General features: G+C 41.2%; 1 protein-coding gene across 1 annotated transcript in view; it reads left to right on the top strand.

The window, feature by feature from the left end:
• PLEKHA3 (pleckstrin homology domain containing A3) overlaps positions 1 to 15281 on the top strand; it is a 33409-nt gene that overhangs the window by 1754 nt on the left and 16374 nt on the right. The window contains exons 2-4 of the mRNA XM_088135764.1: positions 5160 to 5276; positions 6280 to 6435; positions 7825 to 7961. Of these exons, the coding sequence (XP_087991890.1) occupies positions 5160 to 5276; positions 6280 to 6435; positions 7825 to 7961 (410 nt within the window). The remainder of the gene's footprint in view (positions 1 to 5159; positions 5277 to 6279; positions 6436 to 7824; positions 7962 to 15281) is intronic.

Genomic DNA, 15281 nt, shown 5'->3' with positions numbered 1-15281 from the left:
TGACCCATGTTGGAAGCTAAACTAAAACCCAAGGCTGCTTGGCAATTCCCAAGAATATAACTAGACTGAGTAATTAAAGACATACCCACACACACATTCTGGAAGAGGTACAAACTGCTTCTATATTTTTACTGAGAAAACTACATAAAACATGTACATGAAGTCATTAGAGTGACGTTAACTTGAAAAAAACTTTTTAAAACAAACCATTTTTTCAAAAGGCTTCTGTCCTTTTTTTAAGTTTTGCAGTGCAGTTTCAAGGCCTTCCTTTTTATCTGTTGTTGGCTTTCTCTGCCATTTTTAAGGTGCAGATTTATTTACATTATTAGGTTCCCTTATGTAAAGGAAGATAAATGTCAAAACACACTTCAAGATAGCAAAATGTCAGTGTTGTAGCAGGGGGCCTCTGGCTGATCTTATCTGGGCTCAGAAACTAAGCTGTGTCAGTTGTGGTTAGGACTTGGATGGGAGACCCCCAGGAATTTTCAACACTATAAGAAAAACATCTTGGAAGAAAACAGTGACAAAGCACTTCCAAACACCCCATGGCTCTCTCCATATTGTTACAGGAGTTGAAGTCAGCTTGCAACCAAAGCAGGCTTCCTTAGGTTTTGGTGTCTCTCACAAAATGCAGCCAATTATAATATGAGAGATACTTAAGGATAGAGTCAGGACTTGTTTAAGTACAGCATCAGACTCTGCAATAAGCTGTTTGAAAAGTGAAACTTTTTGTCACATCATGCATTGATAGCTTCACTATAAGAAGTGCAGCAAGTGCAGTAGAAAATAAGCAGACCCTGTAAGCAAGCAGGAGAAATGCGAGACGCAAGAATAAGTACTTAACTACAGGGTATTGTAGTTGCCATTAATTCTGAAGATCAGCCATGACAGAACAAACTCATGGCATCGCTTACTCATGGCTTACGTGTTTCTTATATGGAGCCTAATTTGTGGAATAGGTGAGACAGGCTGCCCTGCAGTGACAGGTATATTTAGAATAGCGGTGACTTTTGTTTATTGTGTTTTAGATTGCTTTTGATTTTTCTGAGTTTTACATATGTAAATTCTTTTAATGCTTATTCTTTTTAAGCTGCCTGCTTAAAAAGATTTTTACATTATGGAGTGGCATACAAATATATATATTCATTGTTCTTGAATATGTAGAGAGTAACAGAAGATATATACATTCCACAATTCACAAGGCTCTAGCTGATGTTTCGTTCCCTGTTCTCATTTTACGAAGGCAGCTGACAGTAAAGGATACCATGCTCTTTTGGTCAGTTTAGCAAAGCCTTGTTTGCATCCAGAACCAGAGGGCCTTGCTGATTGGTGCAGTGAGATCCATAAATTGCTTAATCAGGGCTTTGGCATGACAACTCTGCCACAGCCTTTGGTTGATTCTGTTGTTCCTTTCTCATTCTGCTCAGTGCAAGTCTTCAGATTTCTGCACTGTATGAAGATTGTTAAACTGGGCATGAGAGCACGTGGGTGCTAGTTAGGTATTGACATCTTCCAATCTTTTACCTTTGCTTTCTTATGATTTCTTCAGTCCTTTAAATGAGGACTAGAGCGATGTGGCAGGGCCAGAAATAACTGCAGGGGATCAAAGGGTCTTTGCTTTGGTTTTCAGTAAGTCCCAGCTATGGAGTCTTCTGTAGGGACACCTTGGTTCTACACCTATAGTGTAAGATCTGGAATGCATGGGCTTCTTTTTAAAATATTTCTTAAGTATTTCAAATATTACTTTGTAATTTGGCAGAGTAGTCAAAGAAAGTGTGTGTGTGTGTTTAAAATGATTGAGACCTTTATTGTATTTCTAGGATTGCCACCAATTATATTCTATCTGCTTTTTAGAATGCTTTACATTAATTTTTAAGTATGCTTTCAATACATACTTTAAATGGGATGTATTTCCTCATGGTACAATATATATATTTATGTATATATCCCATCCATCCAAAAACAAAAAGAGAAAAATGACCATGATATTTATGGATAATTAAATGTCTTTTGGAGTTTTATTAGACATTTATAGCCAGTCTATAGAGGCAAGGATATAGGATTAGGATTAGAAAGGGACCATGAGCCTCTTGATTTGAAACCTAGGCTCTTTCTCCTTGGCCAGATTATATCTGGGAATGGAGCTTTCGGGTGCACGGCCCTGGTCCTGCCCACTGAAGTCATGTGGCCCTGCAGGAACTATCTGAAGAAGCAATCCAGAATTCATCCTGAAATGTATCTCATGCCTGGGTTAAGAGTCTGGGGTAATATCCAGCTTTTGACCACTGAATTAATGGAATGTAAGTGAAGCTGCACATTCTAAAATGTCAGTACCTTTTCAAGATTACTTCCTTTTAATTGATAAAAGCAACTGTTCTGATTTGTTTCAGTTGGAAGGGATCAAAAGGTGCAAGATGGTGGGTGTCACAATCCAAGGCTTGCCCCTTTTGTATATGCATGCAGCATTGACACACATACAAAAGAGTTAACTCTGTGCTCATCATCTTGCAGATTTTAACCTTCCCCCAAGCCCAACACACATATACCCTGCAGATGCTGCTGGTTGAAAAGATTATCTTTCAAAGATTTTCTTAAAGCTCTGTTTTACTAAGTGGGTGGCACAGCATACTGAAACAAAAATATGTGTGCACATACACATAATGGCCCTGTTCATAAATTACAGTAAGCCATGGTTTGTTGATTAATCACAGTAATAAGATTTACATTTATACTAAGTCATAAACCATGGTTTTATAAATCACAATGGCAGGCTTCACAAAACATATTAAACTGAAATAGAATAAACCACATTGGGAGTTAGCATGGTATGTGAACCCATTCACTATGTAACTGTTGCTAAATGACATCCTCCTCTGCCTTTTCACCACTGCAAGATAATTAGCTTTGTGTCAGTGGGCAGTAAAGGTTCCAGTTAAACTCGATTATTTGGGTAGTGTTTTAGCCAGTTGGTCCCAAGGAAGTGATCAGGGTACTTGTGGCTGTGAGCTCTGCCACCTGTGTTCTGGACTCATGTGCGAGGGGTGATTTCTCTGGCCTTCAAGGAGGTGGTGGTTTGCCCTCTTCTCAAGAGGCCATCCTTGCACCTGACAGTGTTGGACAACTTTCATCCAGTTTCGAACCTTTTGTTGAAAGGGTGATAAGCACTCAGCTCTGAAAGGCCCTGGAAGAAGCAGATTATATGGACCCTTTACATTAGGGATTCAGGCCAGGTTATAGTAGTAAGATGGCATTGGTTCCACTTGTGGATGACTTCTAGAGAGCTCAGGATGGGGGTGGTGCATCCATTTTAGCAATCCTGGATCTCTTGGCAGCTTTTGATACCATTGACCATGGTATCCTTCTGGGCTGGCTTAGGGGATTGGGAGTGAGGGCATTGTTTTATGGTATTCTCCTCCTTCCTGTGCGGCCAGTTCCAGTTGGTGTTGGATGGCAGTAGGGGAGAGATCAAGCTCTAGGCCTTTCTTATGTGGGGTGTCTCAGGGCACAGTTCTCTCACCCCTCCTATTTAACATTTACATGAAGCCCCTGAGTGAGGTCATTCAGCAGCATAGGGTCCATTATCAGTACACCAATGATACTCATTTGTACATCTCTGCCCCAGGCTGGACAGGTGATGCCATTCAGGTGCTTACCTAGTACCTGGAGGCTGTGGATCTGGATGGAGAGGAACTGGCTATAATTCTGCCCTAGGAAGACAAAGTGGCTCTGGGTTTTTGGGTCCCCGGGATCTGAAGAGTTACCATGTTTAACTTTAGACAGGTTAGCACTCCCCTGGACAGGATTCTTGCACAATTTGGAGGTCCTCCTGAACTAGTGACTCCTGCTCGAAGAGCAGGTGGCAGCCATGGCCAGAGGGGCCTTTGCCGTGATTCATCTTGTGCATCAGCTGCACCATTCTAGGACTGGGAGGTCCTGCTCATGTTCACTCATGCCCAAGTCAGTTCCCATCTGGACTACTGCAATGCATTCTACATGGGGCTGCCCTGGAAGACCACCTGGAAACTCCAACTAGTCCAGAATGCAGCGGCGTGTGCAGTTCTGGGCATCCCACAGTTTACCCATGTTATACTGCTGTATACAAGCTCCACTGGCTCCCAGTTTCTTTCAAGGTTCTGGTTATCACCTTTAAAGCCTATGTGGCAGGAGGCCAGGTTATCTGTGGGACCTCCTCTCCCTGAGGACATCTACCCACCCCGCCAGATTGGATAGGCTGGGCTTGCTGCAGGTCCCCTGTCTATCATCTGGTAGGACCTAGAAAGCAACCCTTTTTCATAGCTGCACCTACCTAGTGGAACCGCCTCCCCGCTGAAGTGCAGAGGGCCCCTACCCTCCTTGCCTTCCAAAAGGCTGTTAAGACCTGCCTCTTCCCTCAGGTCCGGAGGGGAGATGAGCCCGGCATTTGTGATTTTGTGATGAGATTGTTATGGTGCTTGATGGTATCAGAGGGTTTTTCATTTTTGGGGATCTTGTTATCTCTCTGCTTGTTGCTTGGAGAAAATCTATCTATAATTAATCACTCTATTTGTTGTTAGCTGCCTAGAGCTATTTTATATAATATGGGCAGCTGTACAAATCTTTTAAAGAAAAACAAACATCAGATGCTTAAGTTTAATATGTCCATCTGTGCCAGCAGACTGAATTGCAGAAGAATGAGTGAAATTTATCAGCAATTTTTTAAGACTTTTTTTTATCCCACCTTTATTATTATTTTTATAAATAACTCAAGGCGGTTAACATACCTAATACTCCTTCCTCCTCCTATCTTCCCCACAACAACAACCCTGTGAGGTGAGTTGGGTTGAGAGAGATTGACTGGCCCAAAGTCACCCAGTTGGCTTTCACTCCTAAGGTGGGACTAGAACTCACAGCCTCCTGGATTCTAGCCTGGAGCCTTAACCACTACACCAAACTCTCTCAATTTCAAGTTCTTTAGATGACTTATTTAGGTCTTTCTATCTATCTAGTAAACATCTATTTTGAAGATGTAGGTTAGTCTCTGTGTATTATTAAAATGGCATAATTTACTCCCAAACACAATGTGAATGAACATGATTTCAGCTATAAGTTCTATATGAAGCATGGTGTTGCTGTTTATGTGAAATTTAACAGATGAATGTTCTTTTCTGCTATTTTCTTAGGTTGGAAGCCTCGCTGGTTTGTTCTGGATAATGGGATACTGTCCTACTACGATTCACAGGATGATGTTTGTAAAGGCAGCAAAGGAAGTATAAAGATGGCCGTGTGTGAAATCAAAGGTAAGGCTAGCAGTGAAGAACTTGTCTTTTATTCTGGTCTGTGCAAAATTATCAGCATTAGGCCACGGAGATTTACAATTAGGCTTTTCTGGTTCCGAATTCCTTACCTGTAGGAACAAAAAATGTGGAACAATAGCAACTTTGGGAGAGAACTAAATTCTCAATTTAAGAACTAAACATGGTTTCTGAGACCGAACATGTCCTTGAGACATCTTTTTAGTTTAAAAGTATGTCTGCTTCTGTTCCTGATACCACTACGGTGCACCTGCCTTTGGTGGCAACTTTTGGTAAAACACAGAGAACATCTGTGTAGGTGTAGGCAACATCTTTCAACACCTTTAAATATATATCTTTGAATCTGGAGAATGCAATGTATGTTAATATCACAGAAGCACAGAGAGAACAGCACTCATATGAGCATATCCTTCTGATGTCATTCTGTAATGCCATGGAGGGTATTTTTTTGGTTTAAACAATTTTTTTTTATCCTGCCTTTATTATTTTTATAAATAACTCAAGGTGGTGAACATACCTAATGCTCCTTCCTCCTCCTATTTTCCCACAACAACAACCCTATGAGGTGGGTTGAGCTGAGAGGGTGTGACTGGCTGGCCCAGAGTCCACCCGCCAGCTTTCATGCCTAAGGGAGGACTAGAACTCACAGTCTCCTGGTTTCTAGCCTGGTGCCTTAGCCACTAGACCAGTGTTTTTCAAGCTTAGCAGCTTGAAGATGTGCAGACTTCAACTCCCAGAATTCCCCAGCCGGCATGGCCGGCTGGGGAATTCTGGAAGTTGAAGTCCCCACATCTTCAAGCTGCCAAGCTTGAAAAACACTGCACTAGACCAAACTGGCTCCTATTGTAAGTGCATTGGTGCCTGTAGGCGCTGCTTTGCCAGTCTCTTAACTAAAGTAATACATTTTGTTTAGATAACACTATTGTTCTTATTCTAGGCAATTTTGGAAAATCTATAAGCTTATTTTGTGTTTTCTCTTTTTCCTAAGTTCATCCGATGGATAGCACCAGAATGGAGCTAATAATCCCAGGAGAGCAGCATTTCTACATGAAAGCTGTCAATGCTGCTGAGCGACAGAGGTGGCTAGTAGCCCTAGGGAGCTCCAAAGCTTGCCTGACAGATGCCAGAACTAAAAAAGAAAAAGGTACATATGTTTTCTAAAATATTATGAAATCATTAAAAAGTGGCTTCTTGAATATTTTATAGGTGTGGTTTAAAGCCATCAAATGTACATCTAAGTTTATTTCTTTTTCTTTCATGGTTCACCCTACCGCAGCCTCTGCGTGTTGAACACTGAGGGCGGGGGGGTGCAGCCATATGGCTTTGCTTGGTGGTTTGAAACTTCTAGGCACTTTCATCGTCTTCAGATACTCAAAGTTAAGACACCGCCTGTCGCAGGTTCATAGGTCAATAGACATACAAATGTATATAGGGAAGAGGAAAACAGGCACTGGCCAAGTGGAAGGGGCCAGGCTGGTTTTCTCTATATCATACTGTTCTTACAGCAAGTGGCCCTTTGCTCTCCTGGCTCTCCTTACCTAGAGCAGAGCCCAAGGGGCGCTTGCTTTCAGTTCTGTAGTCTCTGGGAACTGTTGTAAAATGTCCTGCTGTCTCACTCTTGCCACTAATGCACACTTTCATGTGAAGCAGTCCTGCATACACAGAAATGCATACAAGTAGGGCTCCCCCAAGCAGTGTGGAGTTGGAGACTGTACAGGATTCCTCCCGTTAGGCAGAAACCCTCCACCATAGGCCTGCTTCACAGGGGGGTTGAGAGTGTGGCTGGGGTGCACACTGGCACTGGGAGCAGGGCTACACTGTGTGCCCCCTCCGCCCCATCATACATATTTTGGGAGTGTCAGTGTTAGAAGTTGGCTGAGTGACACTGAAGTTGCTAAAGGTTTTGCTCAGTTACATGTACTGAGATCTGTTCATTTTGTTGAGATGATTTTGTTAATATGATTTCACTTACAAGTAAAACCCACTGCCTTTGTGGAACCTGCTTCAGGGTACACATAGTACTACTGCCTTGAGCAGCAATGAATGTACTTTCTGTTAGCTTAGAACATGTCACTGAGTTGAAGGAAATTCCGGGAATAGTTCTTGGAATCCTCCCATTCAGAGAACCAAGATACCTGAGAAGACTGCAGATTTCAGAGTGATTCTGCAGTTGGACATAGATGATATAAATCAAAGAAGGCAAAATTGAGCTGCATAGACTAATATTATTTTATGTATAAGGTAGCTTTCCCATTTTCAATAGAGCCACCGTAGCCAGTGGTCAGTTCTACAGGGTGTATCAAAACAGTTATTCAGAATGCTCTGCACACTTAGTAAGCCCATTGGAAAAAAGTGGAATTATGAAGAACTACAAAATAGACGTAAAACTGGAAATTGGCAAAAAGATCAGAAGTTTAACAAGTTGTAGACAATTCAAAAGAGTTAGATATGAATATTGATTTTTTTTTTAATATTTGGGGAGGGCACTTATAACCCTGAATAGTAAAGTTTCTGTTTTCTGATATTCTTCCAGAAATAAATGAAACCAACGAGTCTCTAAAAACCAAAATGTCTGAACTGCGTCTCTATTGTGACCTCTTGATGCAGCAGGTCCATACAATACAAGAATATGTTCATCATGATGAGAATCATTCCTCACCTAGCATTGAGGTATTAGATAATTGTTTGAAGGAGCTTTTACTCACCCATTTAAACGATGTTTCTGAAATTAAGTTCTTGGATTATAGGGCTGTGCAACAGTGTCATGTTGAATCCATAGCTTTATCTGAGAGTACCATAATGGTACATCACTGCCACACTACCAGTAATAACTGAATCTCACACATATACAAAATACTTTCAGTTTCAATCAATCAAAGTTTATTGTGGTCTTGGACCAGTACAAGGATGATGCTCTGTGAAAGTATGCATAGTCTATCTTAAAATGATAGGAACCTAGGATAAAATAAAATTAAAAGTTAAAATAAAATTAAAATACATTTATAAAACTATCTAACTAAACTCTATGGGTGCAATCTAGGTGCACCCTATACTAGGTGAAACTATAGTCACTAAGATTATGTTAAATGTAAAATGTAAGTATCTAAAATTACCACTATGTTAATATATAAACATTTAAATGAGTTACTGTTACATAAAATACATTACATAAATTAGCCCATCAGGGTCGGGCGAATCTTCATTGCTGCAGTACAAAACCTAGCTACCTGCACTGTGACAATAGACTTTTCATCTATGAGCAGCATTTGCACATAGTCTGAATCTGGGTAACCAGGATATTTACTAATCAGAGGTAAGATGAGTTTGGTTCAGAGATCTGTGTAGAAAACACAGTGAAGAAGGACATGGTCTGTGGTTTCCACGTCTCTGGAGTCATACGGACAAAGCCTTATGGCCAATGGTATTTTTTTATATTTGCCCTCCAGTACCGCAGAGGGGAGAGCATGGCATTGAGCTAACAAAAAGGCTTTCCGATGGCTGGGTGTTTCGAGCTGTATAAGATAACTGGCGGCAGTGACGATATATTTATTGTGCGCTGGAGACAGGAAGGATAGAACCTTCCCTAGATTTGCTTGCCGCTCTATATCCTTTATCCTTTGTTTCAGTTCTTGTTTGGCCTGGTTGTATTCCATCTCGAGAACTGAGGATGGGGAATAGCCTAGCTGTAAAAGATTAGAATCAATGGCCTTAATCCATGTGGACTGAAAGTTATCCTGAAGAGTGAGAGGTGCTGGGCCTTTGGGGTAAAAATTGAACTTTAGCCAAAGGTTAAGAGAGGCTAGACACACTCTTGACTCAACTTTTGGCATAAAGGTGCATTTGAAACACATCGAGGTATCTGGAGCGCTGCTCTGATGAATTTAGATTGCACTCTTTCCAGAGGTGTGAAACACGAGAGTGGAGGGCCAACTAGAGTCCCACAGAGCAGCTGAGCTAACAATTTGGCCTGAAAGAGTTTGAGTGTGGCTGGAACGTAAGGTCCTCCCTTACAACGAAAAAATTTTAAGATGGCATTGGCAGATCTTTGTCCAGAAGCTGCAGCATATTCACAGTGGGCTTTTCTCGAGCTGGAGGCATGGATGATTACACCTAAATACTTGAAACTGGTCACTTGCTTTATTCTGTGGTCATGAATACTCCATGAATGGAGTTTCCGCCTATTGGCAAAAGCCATTACCTTAGTTTTCTGGTAGTTTATTTCCAGTTTAGTGTTATCACAGTGCTGGGCCAGAGTTTTCAGAGCTCTTTTGAGGCCTATGAGTGTTCTAGAAAGAACCTACAGCATCATCTGCATAGAGTAACAGGGCAATGCTAATGTCCCCTAGTTTAGGGGGATGGAAATCTGGATTGTTTAAGCAATTCATCATTTCGTTGATATAAAAGTTGAAAAGTAGGGGGGCTAGACTACAGCCCTGTTTCACCCCCTTCTGAACTTTAATTGGCTTCGAGAGAGACCCTTGCATATTCCACCTGATCTTAAGGATCATATTGGTGTGTAGGGTATGGATTAAATGCAGAAGCCTGTGGTCAATTGATGTAGCTTCCAGTTTCTCCCATAGTCTGGTCCTAGATACCAAGTCAAAAGCTGCCTTAAGATCTATAAAGGCAATATACAATGATGTTGTTTTATTGGTTGAATATTTTTCAATCAAAAGCTGTAGGACCACACATTGATCAATAGTGCCTCTACCTTCTCTGAAACCAGCCTGCTCTTCTCCTATCAGGTTTCCCTGATTCAGCCAATCCTTAAGTTTTTCATGGAGAAGTTTGCCATAAAGTTTACTAATTATGTTTAACAGACTGATTGCCCTATAATTGGCAGGTTCATCTCTCTTACCCTTCTTGAAGATTGGGACTATAATTGCCAAGCCCCAGTCCTTGGGGACACACCCAGTAGTGTCAGTATAGGTGAAGAGCAATGTCAACACTGGAGTCCACCACTGTATGTTGTTCTTTAATAATTCTGGAGGAATAAAGTCAGCCCTCAGGGCCTTCCCCTTTCTGAGTTGGCCAATGAGAGACTTAATTTCAGATGCTGATACAGGGGGCCACTCAGGCAGAACTTCCTTCTTTTGCATTGCTGTTTCGTTGGAGGGCTCTTCATGCATCCTCTGGAAGTGTAATTCCCAGGCTTTAGATGGTATATGAGAGTCTAGTGAAGTAGAAGTTCTAGACACCTGGTGGGATATTAAATGCCAGAAAAGAGAGGAGTTCTTTGTCTTCACTGCTTCCATGAGTCATTTCCAGGTCGTTTTTATGTCTTTTTTCTTCTTATCAGCCACTAGATGCTTATACTGTTTTTAAGGATGAGAAGGTGTTCGAGGGTCTTGGTGCTTGTCCCCTGTCTCGGGTTTATACAGATGGTAGGCTGTGGTGAGAGCTTTCTTAGCTTCTGCACAGTCTTTATCAAACCATGGCTTTGATAAGGTTGAGGATCTCGATTAAGAGAAGTTGAGGTCACAAGCCAGTAGAGGTTATAGTTTTTGTGATAAAGGTTTGTACAGGATCAGAGGAACTTGAGTGAAATTGGTTGATATGAAAGTAATTTGACATTTTTGCAGATTGTCCTCCATCAGTGCCTTATTCATCTTCTGGTCAAGCTGCAGGATCCATGTGTCACAGCGTCTTGCTTGTCCTGCTGGGGAAATTGCAGGAGTAAAATAAGCCTCGAGGTGCATCTGCTGAGAGTAGGGGGCTTCAAGTATAAACAGAGTGGGAGATGATCACTATCTAAATGGGGTAGTACCTTGAAATTCTCCACATAGTGTAGTAGGTTCGTGATAATTAGCATGTAATTGATGGTACTTGTTCTGACCCCTGCCATGAATGTAAATTTGCCTGGATCATCTCCTACAGTGGAACCATTTAGTATGAGGAGGTTGAACTTATTTGCCAATTTTGCAAGACAAAGCCTAACATAGTTAAATATATTGTCTTTGGACAGACGCAGGATGGGGGTGCAAACTGAGTTATAGTCTTGAGCTGGTGGGTACTGATGAAATTTGGTGTATAAGGTATAGTCATCAGAGCCTATCCTGACATTAAAGTCACCCCCAAGAAGTACCATGGCTTTGGGATATTCCGGAAGAAGGTTGCCGATATATTGCTCTAACTCCGCCCATGTTGCATTGATTTCAGCTTTTCTTTGCAGTGGAGGGAGGTGAACACTGATGAGTAGCAAAGAAGCAGTACCCAAGCCAAGAAGTAGGGCCAAAGCCATTTGTTTTAATGGGGGAATAGATATAGGTACTACCTTAGAGAGGTAGAGATAAGGACGTCCAAGCTGCCTTTCAGCCACCCTGGTCCTCTGCCTGGAATTGCTTCAGTTTTATATGAATGGTATCCATTAAGCAGGTCGTCAGCTGTCCATGTTTCTTGCAACAGTATTACATCCTTACTGGGGTAGGTTTTGGCTGCGGCGGCGGCTTGGACGTACGCGAGGGCTTCTCCTTCTCCTGCCTCTGAGCTTTTATCTCAAAGAAAGTTGAGCTTCTCAATGGACTGCCGGGACTGAGAAGAGGGAGCTGCCTGGAGAGGTTCCCTAATCTTCTGAGAAGTTAAGGTAGATTTCTTTTTCAACCCAAGAAAAAATCCTGCTACTATTACCAAAAGGCAAAAGTAAATCTTAATGTGGATTACAATTTAGTTTCAATTATAAGACTGTAATTGGCCAGAACATATACCTCTGGAAATCCCTTTAAGTTAACAGCAACAGGGATTTGATTGGGATTTGGAAAAAGCAAGTGCAAAAGCAAAAGTGGAGGAAGGACAATGACTCTTGGCAAGCGTCCAAGGAGCTTTGAGGAGCCAACTTTATTACCAGCTGGCAAACAAACTAAGATAGAAGATTTTTTTACCTCTAATGAGGGAGCAGAGGACTTTGTTGTTGGTGGTGCAGCTGATTGCTGTGAGTTTGTGGAGTTGGAGGGCGGAGAAGTATCTGGGTTGGTGTTGGAGAAGCAAGACGCCGCCGAAGCCAGTCCTGGGGAGGGGCAATTAAAGAAGCAGCATTCATTTTTCCCTAACAGAGCTTTGGAGTCAGAGAAAACTGGAAAAGGAAGTTGGAAAGAGCCAGAAGAAAAGGAAGAGCTCGATGTGCTCACCTTTGAGCAGTCTCACATTGCTCTAATTGCTCAAACAGTGAAGCGTATCTTTGCAAACATAAAAGGAATTGAAACTTATCTTTCCAGTCTTATGACTGAAATGAAGAAGCTCCATACTAAAATTGCTCAATTACGTCACGATCCCCAGGTCTCTTCTCCGGCATTTAATCAAAGAGCTCAGCAGCTATGTCGAGTTCCACCTGATTGCCAGGAGAGTGAAACATCTCGGAGAATTAACAGCAAACTAGAGATTTCGCTAGGGCGTGAAGACTATACCCAATCTTTGGTATTACAACCAACCAAAGTCTGTTTAACAGTGTGTACTTATAAAGGGAAAATTCCAAGTTGGAAAAATAAATTTCAGGCTAAATCCCATCTTCATGTGCTTCTCCGCATTAGACCTCAATTGATTGATTTGGAATCAGTGGAACTCCTTAATCAGACTCCATGGGCACAAAGAATCATGTTAGTATTCGAGTCTGTTAGACTGCCCTTATTAATCCAAAAACATCAAAAGCACCTTTGGACAAAAGGGATTTTTTCAACACATGTCTTTGTTAATACAACAATCAAAGCCCTATTCCCTAAGAGGCCAACGATTAAGCCAGCTAACGAAGAACCCCAATTAGAGCAGCGGGAGTTAATGCCCCCTCAGCTGGCAGTGAATGATACAATAGATAGGTCTGCAAAAGAATTCCAACAGCCCTTAGAACCCATCGGTGAACAGTGCACTCAATCTCAGAACAGCACACTCTACAGTATTTTGGAAAACTCAGTTGAAGAAGATCTTCTTTGTTCTTTTGGAACCCTACCCACTCCAGACCAACAAATGATTTTAGAAAGATTATATTTAATAAAAAATAGACTACAAAACATAAGAGATGATGAGGTTCCCCGCTCTGCAGGAAACAACAAAGAATCTATGACCCTTTCTTCACTGAGTCCTTATGCGAAGCCTATGATCCCTAAAGGCTTAAAGACCAGCCTGACTACTCCTAACCCCCAGGAGTTATTGACTGACTCAAGCTTTACAACCATGGAAGCCGTATACTCTGCCTCAAAGTCCATTCCCCAAAATGGTTGCATATTCGATGATCCTTCTAATTCTCTGAATTACATAACTGAGCTGGATTGACTAAGTATTTATATTCCCCCTGGTTCCTTGAGCTTGGTCTCTTGGAATATAGCGGGGTGGAGAAACAAAATGCATGATATGGATTTTATAATTTTTTTAACCTCTTTTGATTGTCTTCTTTTGCAGGAAACTTGGTCAGCAAACCTTTTTAATTTAAATGGTTTTAGAAATTTTATTCTTCCAGCCTATAAACTTTTTAGCAAGGGCCGTCACAGGGCTGGATTAGCAATTTTAGTGAATGCTAATATTGATGCACAGATTTTATTGTTAGATTCATGTCCCCCTGTAGCTCAAGCACTTAGGTTGGTATTACCGTCTATAAATCTTATTATTGTTAATGTTTATCTACCCCAGGCTGCAGAAGGTGGTGACTATATTGCCAATTGGGATAAGTTTTTTAACTACATTTTGTTCTTAACCAAAAAGTTTCCTGCAGATCAACTTTTTATGGCTGGTGATTTTAACGCTAGAATTGGAAATAGTATTTATGACTGGTTTTCAAAGTTAGGCTTCGATGATGAAGAGCTTTTACTGCCGATTCTCTGCTTACCCCTGCATCATCTAGTGATGCAGCTTTTAATACCGCAGGGAGGAAGATATTAGACCTTTGCATAATGCACAATATGATAATCCTGAATGGTTTAAGCTGCTTCCCCAACTCAAAGGGGTGCACTTTTAGCTCCACAAGGGGTCAAAGTGTTATAGATTATATGCTCTGCGCGTATAGCCTATTGCCCAATATTTCCTATTTTACTATCGAATCTCGCATTGAAAGTGACCATCTGCCTTTGACTATAGTTTTAAAATGTAACTCATCAAACCTTGCACGCATATCGCTTTATGACAGTCATGCCTCCGATAATATCTTTAAAAGAATTAGATGGTCTGTAGCTTTAGAAAAGGATTTCCATGTTTTACTTGGATCTGAACCAATGATCAACTTGCGAGTGGATTTAACTAACTCAACTTCGGTTGAAGATGCTCTTTCTATCTTCTCTTGCTTAATTAGCAAATGTAGTCTAAAAGCTAAACCTGCTGAGGTAGCTGTCTCAAAATCTTCCACTTGGTTTGATCTGGAATGCCATATCCGGAAAAAGGAATTGAGATGCATATTTAAAGAATTACGCCAGGCTGGGGACTTTAGTAAATATAATGAATTCTTAAAACATAAGGAAAGCTTCCAAGACCTTATCATTAAGAAAAAAAAATTATTTTTTCAGGGTAAATGGGACCAATTGTATAGGGCTATCAAATGTAAGGATAGTAAATCTTTCTGGAAACTTACTTCGAGTAATTCCAGTGATAACTCCTCTTTTGCCACCCCTGCTATTACATCTCAGCAATGGGCGGCACACTTCTCAACATTGTATGATGCCCCTGTAGCTCCCTACAATGAGGAAGATGATTCCACTGCCTTAGATCTACCACCGTGGCCTCCGGTGAACACAGATGAAATCATTGAATTAATTGTTGATCTAAAATTGGGAAAATCGCCTGGCCCAGACAGGCTCCCAGCTGAATTACTTAAAAATCATGTTGATTGGTGGGCCCAGCCGTTGGCTTCCTTATTTACGCTCATTGATCATTATGGCAAAATTCCGAATACTTAGCTCAATTCAATAATAATTCCAATTTACAAAAAAGGTGGGTTTGACCAGCCCGGTAATTTTCATCCAATCAGTCTTTTATCTATTTTAGGCAAGCTTTACGCTAACATCTTGAACGCCGTCT

This window comes from Python bivittatus, unplaced genomic scaffold (genome assembly GCF_059951505.1).
Source record: "Python bivittatus isolate LINGU-HERP-01145 unplaced genomic scaffold, Pbiv_v1 ctg000200_np1212, whole genome shotgun sequence".
Taxonomy (NCBI): domain Eukaryota; kingdom Metazoa; phylum Chordata; class Lepidosauria; order Squamata; family Pythonidae; genus Python; species Python bivittatus.
This window is presented reverse-complemented; position numbering and strand designations above follow the sequence as displayed.